The following is an 8,555-nucleotide window of genomic DNA, read 5'->3' as shown; positions in this document are numbered from 1 at the left end:
CTTATGATGGCCCTGGAGCCCGTAAATCTATGGCGAAACTCTCGCCAAGTTCGAGCTCGTTATTTGGTTTCGGCTTTCCAAACCTCAGGTGCGCAAAGGGGTGGAAAGTCCGTTCCTGTTGAACCTGCTCAACTAAAGCATAAAAAATCCTCCTTGGAAGAATACATAGATTCCTTGTATGGCTATGTCCAGAAAGAACGGGCATTAGTCAGTCACCCTACAAGAATACTTCCCCGAGGAGATTAGGAGGGTCCTTCAGAAACCAAACCATTATATGAAGAAGTCGTTTTGTCCACCTTAAGACACATTGAAGCATCACTTCTGCGAAAGTACTTTCAGCTCAGGGTCTTAGCGTAAGAAGTAGACATTATGACGATTTTTATGGAACAGCGATTCGAAACGTTCGAAATGAAAAAGTCAATCATAAACCAAAAGATAACCAAAAACATTCCAAAGAAGCTCCTAAAGCTAAGGCCCGATGAGAAAGGCAAAACCTGTTCCCAACGGGCTTGCAAGTTAGATGACCAAACCAAGATCAAAGGAAAAGCTCCCCTTTTTGGCTAGACTGCTGAACTTGATTATATTCAATAGCTACTCCCTTCCCTAGCATCAAGAAAGTCTTAAAGACTTCCAGCATAAGCGCTGGAACAGGAACACTTTTACCTAGATCGCGTTCAACCGATTACTTTACTTGATTCCTTATTGGTAGAGGTGTTGACATATAATGCTAAAATCAGTTGTACATGGAAGATGATTTGCTCCCTAATAGAAGCATGGGAACAAAGAAGAGAAGAAGAAGAAGAGAGTGAAAAGGAGGGGGTTTAGCTGCAACTGGTAATGACAATTGAATGGGTTGGTATTTATGTTACCTATAATCTGAATAGGAATAGGAAAGGCCGGTCTTAGTTGCCTCTTGATAAGTGTATTTTATACACTTATTCAAGACTTTAAAATGATGATATATAGTTGCTTTTCGAATGAATTATAGTCTAAATTGTTGTATTTGGTGTTGAGTAGGTAAAATTCAATAATGGTACAAGAAACCCAGAAGAAGAGCAAGATCCAAAGCTTGAGGGCCAAAATGTAAATACTCCAAAGTTATGTCGAACCTCACGATGAAGATTCAAGAGTGCTCAGAGTCAATTGAATAAAGAATGACATCAAAGGGATGAAATATTATGATCACACATCAAGTTTCAACTGAAAAAATTTATGCACCATTTTTAGACTCATATTGAGACCTATTTTTGACATAGCATATGATCGAATTTAAAAATGGTATTTGAAGAAAAGTTGTAGCCTTTTGAGTTAGGTTTCCAATGTATCTTGAATCGCCTCGATTAGACATCGAAAGAAAAAGTTATGATAAAAAGACTGAATGTTGTGTAGTACAATCAAAGCTGACGACAGCTCCCCGACGCTATCGAAAGTTAGCGCTTAGGCGCCAATTGCAGCACGTAGGTGCCTTGCTACCATAAAATAGGATTTTTAAATGAAATTCATCTTTTTCAAAAGCTCAACTCAACTAAAACTCTTTCCAGACTTGGAGAAAATATAAATATAACCCTAAATAAAACAGTTGGAGGGATTCCACATATTGAGAGACAAACAAATACAACTTGAAATTGAGAAAGCAAGATCAGAGGGGAGAAAAACAAATAATCATCAAGATCAAAGAGCAAAAGCTAGATATTGAAGTCTTTTGAGATTGAAGAAGATTTTTGGTGCAAGATCCAACTCTTTCCATAATTAAGATTTTAAAACCCGGTTATGAACTCTATACCTTTTGTTTTTCTTCCATTATCATGAGTAGCTAAATTTATTATTAAGGCAAACAAGTAACCTTTTGAGATCCTTTATTTCTTTTATTCTAAATTCAAATTCCTTTATGCATATGTGTTCATTTTAACTATGTTCTCAATGCTTTGAATTCTCTAACCAATTATTCAATGATTTCGTGAATAATAATTATGTAGAGATGCGAATTATTTGTTTAGATCACATATTAAAATTCAGTAAATTAATATAACGTATAGAGATACCTACATTAATTACTTGATCACATATGAATTCTTAGAGCCAATCTTTCGTTTAACTCTATTTGATTCGCATAGAGATATGAATTTGAAGTAGTTAAATAAGTTTAATGAAAACTCGAGAGGGTAAATTGAATACAATAGGAGAATTCGATCGAACACTACCTTAGATATGATTTAGGACTTAAATGTGACCAATAGGTGACATTGTTCTGCCATAATATTCATTTATTATTTGAATTTTCAATCATTCTTTGTGTACATCCACATATTGTCAGGTAATTAGATTCAAAATCATAACCAATCAGATGGGTCGGTATTTATGTTACCTATAGTCTGAACTATAATGGGAAAGGCCGGTCTTAGTTGCCCCTGATAATTTACTATCACTAAAAGTTACGAAGTCTTTAACTCCTGCATTTAATGAAGACTGGTTGGAAATTTTGAGTTATTAATATATAATTCTAATTCTTGCAGCTTGTAAGTAATGTTATCTGTATATAAGCTATATTTAATGGAATCATCATTTAAACCAAGAGCTAGCACACAGTTATTAAATAAACATCTTCAATCTTTCTAAACACCCTTTTAGACAAAGCCTACAAACAAATAGGCATATACACTTGAAGAATTCAAAGCCCAAGAATAAACCCTATAAAATCTAGATTCTTCAATAAAAAAAGACACATTGTCAAACTCCATTTCTGAACTCCCATTTCAATTGTAAAAGCAAATAAAATAAACAACAATCAAAAGTATCGAGTAAAATGTATTAAATCCATAAAGCTAAGTTTTGAACAAGAATTTCAGCAACTACAGAAATTTTGAAAAAGAAAAAAATGAAAAATCTTTGAGGGGTCACTTTATCCCACGACCCATGTGGGTCTGGCCTTGCTTTCAATGTCCAAAAATGGCGAAGGCAACAGTAGCAATGGTGGCCGTGGAGATGGTGGTGGCAGTCTGGCAGAGGCTCTGGATGGAGGTAGAGTTGAACAAAGAAGATGACAAGTAACTCTTTTATTTCCTTTTAAATATAATTACAAAACTTGGAATAATTAAGAAGCCGTGTTGCAGACTAAATATGCAATTTTCCTTGACATATAATACCGCAAAGTGCCATGTACATAAAAAACCATTAGTTTGGGGTTCGAAGTCTTGTTATGGTTATGAGACAATTGAAGTTTTGGTACGTAATAGAGACGAAGCATAAAGTTAAAGTATAAACCCTTAAAAAAAGGATGAATAAATGTAAATTAGCTTGTTTCCTTGCTCTAAACTAGATTGACTAATGCTCAAATAAAAGCATTATAATAAATGAATCATGCTATAAGTACATTAAGTTTGACATTAAGTTTTACATTGTGCCACGTGGTGACATTATATTGGACAGTTTTTAAAAAAAAACACACTTTCCCGCTAACTTCATTTTTGAAAACAATGAAGTGTCAAACTCCATATCAAACAAACAATGTACAAGAAGCTTTATTCATAATAAAACGTCGAGTTGAATTTACGGAACAAAGGTTAGACCCATCAATTCATTTCTAATANAATGTACAAGAAGCTTTATTCATAATAAAACGTCGAGTTGAATTTACGGAACAAAGGTTAGACCCATCAATTCATTTCTAATAGAAAGGAGATTGTTCCTCCTTTTAATTTGACAAATAATGACAAATTTTAATTTAAGCTAATTTTGGTGTCTAGATCTATTAAATCTTCCTTGGGGTGTATTGGATTGGATGGTGATTTTAAGACACTTTAATAGATCTATATGACTATATGGTTAAATTAAATTACGGACTATGATTATTTATCAAATTTATTGGTAAGAGGAACTGTCCCCTAGAAAGAACACTAAGCTCAAGAATATCATTATAAAAAATTAGACGAATGCAAGTTCTCTCCGCCAATATTTCCATCAGTATGAAGTTGTCAATGGCCTTGCAGTTGTCTTTGTCCGACACTACACTTAATAATACACATAGGAACGTTCACTTTGCAATTTTCCAAAGTTAGTTATTTTCTTTGGCAACAACTATGCTTCTTTCGAAATTAGACGTTCACTGATCATTAATGTCGGCCCTCCATCCCTAACGTAGTTGAGCTATCTTTCTTTCAAGTGTAATGATTTGTCCATATTACCTTGATGCAATGACATTAAAGGTTTCTTCGGCCTAATTGCCATGCAAATTGATCGAGAGCTACCATTGCACGAGATGCTGATCCAATAGAGCCCTCATATCTGTAAAATCCCATCATATGCAAGAAAGGAATAAGAACAAGCAGCGCATGTGCACAGCATAGATAAAGTCGAGTAGATTATTTTCCAGAATTTTCTTAGCTGAACTTTAAAATACTTACAGTCCAACCAAGAGGAATGCTGCCGTCTGCATCACAATAGCACCTTCACCAGCAGGTTTTGATGTGTTCATGCACCTAGCAGCAAACCAACTCTCGTGAATTGAGGTGACAAGATCTGTAACAAAATTTTACCCAAAGAAATTTAAATTCCTCGTGAAAAACAAGGCATTATCTAACAGGTTGAGCATTTTCAGAAAAATATCACACAGTTCTCTGACATTACCATATCTTTATATCAGCCTAATAAGCATTGATCCTTTTTAAGATTTTTCTATGTTCAGAGGAAAAATAACTCCATTGAGTTCTAAATATAAACAAGGTCCTTCTAGATCTCAAGAGAGTGTGAGTTCTTTGGTTGTAAGTTCTGATTTTACTAAAGCCAACAGTGCTAATGTTTGGCATAGAGGGCTAGGTCACCTTAGTCCTACAATTTTCAAGTCCATTCTTAAAAGTGTAAATGTCTCTACTTCACTTGTAAATAAGATCAGTTTTGATGAGTAATGCCAAATTGGCAAACTGTGTCAGTCTGTGTTTCCCCATTCCTTGCATACAACTACTTGACCCTCGAAATCGTGCAGACAGATGTTTGTTGGCCTGCCCCTATATTGTCTATGGAAGGTTATCAATACTGTGCTCAATTCATTGTTGATTTTAGCATGCATGCCTAAAATTTTCCCCTGAAATCTAGATTAATCCTTTTCCCATATTTGTACAATTTCGGTCCCTCGTTGATAGGCAATTTCCGACAAAATTGAAATGTTTGCAATCTGACTAGGAAGGGCAGTATAGGCTGTTTAAGCCTTAATCAGAAAAACTTGGGTCCATTTTAGACACCCTTATCCCCACACGAATCAAAAGAATGGAAGGGCCGAGAGTAAACACAGACAAATCGAAGAATTGTGCCTCACACTCCTTTCACAATCTAGTGCGCCACTCAAATTCTGGGAGGCGTTTACCACCACTATATTCATCATTAACAATTTTCTCTCACCTGTTATTATTTATCAACCATATCTGCCCTTTTGAAGAATTGTGTCAACATAAACCCATGTACAAAGTCCTTAAAGTCTCTAGTTGCACAAGTTTTCCACACTTGCAGCCCTACAATAGACACAAACTGAATTTTCACACCTCTAGGTGTGTTTTTATTGGTTATAGCCTCTCAGATAAGGGCTATAGGTGTCTTCGTTCCTCAATGAGGTCTCACTCAGCCAAAGATGTATCTATTTCTTGTCAGCATTTGTTGATAATATAATTGTTACAGGAAATGATAGTGCTCTCACTTCCTAGTTGATTACTGATCTTGATAAAAAGTTGGAGTTGAAAATTCTGGGATCTTTGAGCTACTTATTGGGCATTGAAGGTTTTAGGCATCCTACTGGTCTTCATTTTACAAAATCCAAATATGCTACTGATTTGTTGGTAACCAATTAGGCAGGAGCAATAAGTCGTTCTATTCTATGCCCATTGGTGGAAAATTGTCTCTTGATGATAGTGCTTCTTTCTCTAATCCCACTTTAGACAGAAGCACAGTGGGTGCTCTTCAGTACCTTACAATGACAAGGCCTGACTTGTCATTTGTGGTGAACATGTTGAGCCAATATCTCAATGCCCCAACGCAGGCTTGCAAGAGGGTGTTGAGATACATGAAAGGTACAGGGAACTATGTTTTGTATTTTAAACCTGCTACTAATCTGGTTCTTGAGGGTTTAACAGATGCAGTTCTAGTAGCTTCGATGACAGGAGATCTACAAGTGGATATTGCATTTATCTTGGAGGCAATCTTGTCCAGTGTAGCTTTAAGAAACACAAGGTGGTTGCTAGATTGTATACAGAATCAGAATATAGGGCCTTAGCCTAAGCTTCCACAGAGTTGATTTGAATTTGAAGTCTGTTAAGAGAACTAGGAGTGAAGCTGCCTCAAACACCGGTCTTGCGGTGATAATAAAGGGGCTGGTTCTTTAGCTTCAGGGTTCCACACAAGTACTAAGCATATTAAGATAGACGGGCATTTTATTTGAGAAAAAGGTACTCACTCAGGAGTTTGATGTCAAGTATATTCCTATTGAAGAGAAAAAGGTAGATGTCTTGACTAAGCCCTTGATTACAAGTAATTTTGTAGTCCTAAGGAGCAAGCATAATGTTAGGCTCCTGCCATTAGCTTGAAGGGAGGGGGGGGGGGGAGTAAGTTGCTACTACTTGTGAAGTTGTCAGTTTGTATTAAATGCTTTTAGTTCATTCAGTTGTATTTTGTATATAAACAGTAGCATACCAATTTATTGTAATTTCAGTATTCATTTTCTCTCAATACTCCACGGAAAGACAAAAATAAATACGCAATTTTCACACTCAGAAATTGGCCCAATAATACAATCATCATAAAATTTTCATCATGATATCTTTAGTGACTAATGGCAACAATTCCAAATTAGCCAAAAAAGAACAGCACAAATTAAAAGTAAGTTACCAAAATAAAAACACAAGTTCTCCAAAAAATAAAATTGATATGAAATGACAGAAGTGTAGTTTCAGTCAAAATCATTACCAAGCATGAATTTAAGTTGAAATAAATGACATGAGAAGACTGCTGCGGATATTACATATGCAAAGCTGACAACATATTCATTAAGTAATGTAACTCACATTGATTTGATCCAATAAAGAAGCTCTCTGACTGAAGTTTGTTTTTCTTCACATAACCAACAAACTGACTTAGTTCAATTGGATCAGATTGTATGCCTTCATGCTCAACTCTACAAGATAGAAGACGAAGCTTTAAACTGGTGCTCCCAGCAGTCGGCAGAAATACTATATTGAAGCATAAATGCTAGTAGTGGGATCTGACCCAGACTGTTTAACTCACCAAGCAGAAGCCAAGAAATAAAAAATTATGGTAAGCATTTTATAGAGTGAGGTTGCTGCTTTGAATGGGCAGCGGTTTCAAATCACAGAACACTATTCACTTTCACATTGGCGCAAAACCCTCATGAAGGAAGAAAACAAGAGGAAGGATCCAATCACACTTCTAATCTTTGCACAAAATAATACGATGTAAAAAAAAAAAAAGAGAGAAACACAATGTTTGGAGGTGTAAATATGCCTGAAAATTACTGAAATAGTGCATACTTAAAACTAAAGACCAGTTGTGCAGATTCTAAAGTTATTTAGAGATCTGGGTTTTTCTTCATAACTTAGGTGTTCTATTTCTCGATGGGAACAAGTAAGGGTTATTTCTCAAAGGTAGAGACTCACCTCAATGTGGTTGAAGTCATCTGTTTGAACATGATTATCTCTAAACCCAATGTGAATTCTTCTATTTGGACTTGTGCTCCTAGTGTTTCAATAAGAATTGATAAGAGGCTCGTGGGATCGATATGAGGGGTAAGGGACTACTATATTTCTAGGAGCGAACTCCAGGCAAATATGAAGCAGATAGAAGTTATGCCTACGAATGAAAGATATTTTCGAATCCGTTTTGTCTATGAACAAGGAAGCTCTAAATAATTCAACTATAAATCTCATGAAGAGTTCAAGCCTTTAAAAAAAAAAAAAAGTCACTTGCATTTACATCAACTTGTCCTAAACTGGACACTAACCACCTCAGAGGAAAGGTTTCTCCATTTGATACTTTTTTATCGGGACACAAAAAATCTCTTCATATTAATCAAAAGCAACAATCACATCCTTTCTTGCTCTACTTTGGTAGTTCTTAGTAGTGCAAGATTCAAGAAGTACCTAAGATTTAGAATCAGGGAAGGAACTGGAGGTGAAGCGGCACTGTCCTTGCCCCAAGTTCTTAGAGTCCCATTCAAGTGAGCAGAAATTTCGTTTTCTCAGAAGAATAAATGTAGTCTATGCGTAACCCCAAAAAACTCAATCATCAATTTTCCCTTCTCCTAGTGACTATATCCATGGACTAAGTGAAAGCAATAGTTGTATAATTCGAAATCATTATTTGTGGAGCCAATACGGATCCAAATATCTATAAAGAATTAGTTTCTGATGGTCCAGTTATCACTCTGTTCTCGTTTCATTCTGTGTGAAGATATCATATCTCTGTGTAAATTTAAAATTGTGTAAAAGCATAAGCTAATCATTTATTCTTCTTTCAAGCTTCAGTTTTACCACTAACACCTCCCCAGACAAAAAAAAAAA

The 8,555-nt window shown here is 35.6% G+C and overlaps 1 protein-coding gene across 1 annotated transcript; it reads right to left on the bottom strand.

Annotated features, from left to right (window-relative positions):
• Positions 1-3,840: 3,840 nt before the first annotated feature.
• LOC111383329 lies at positions 3,841-7,388 on the bottom strand. Its single transcript, XM_023007417.1, has 4 exons — positions 7,364-7,388; positions 7,044-7,208; positions 4,401-4,515; positions 3,841-4,281 (listed from the first exon to the last, which is right to left on the bottom strand). The coding sequence occupies exons 1-4, from the start codon at positions 7,386-7,388 to the stop codon at positions 4,197-4,199; spliced, it is 390 nt and encodes a 129-aa protein (XP_022863185.1). The 3' UTR covers positions 3,841-4,196.
• Between the last annotated feature and the right edge of the window lie 1,167 nt (positions 7,389-8,555).

The sequence above is a fragment of the Olea europaea genome, unplaced genomic scaffold, assembly GCF_002742605.1.
Source record: "Olea europaea var. sylvestris unplaced genomic scaffold, O_europaea_v1 scaffold2660, whole genome shotgun sequence".
Classification (NCBI taxonomy): Eukaryota; Viridiplantae; Streptophyta; class Magnoliopsida; order Lamiales; family Oleaceae; genus Olea; species Olea europaea.
This window is presented reverse-complemented; position numbering and strand designations above follow the sequence as displayed.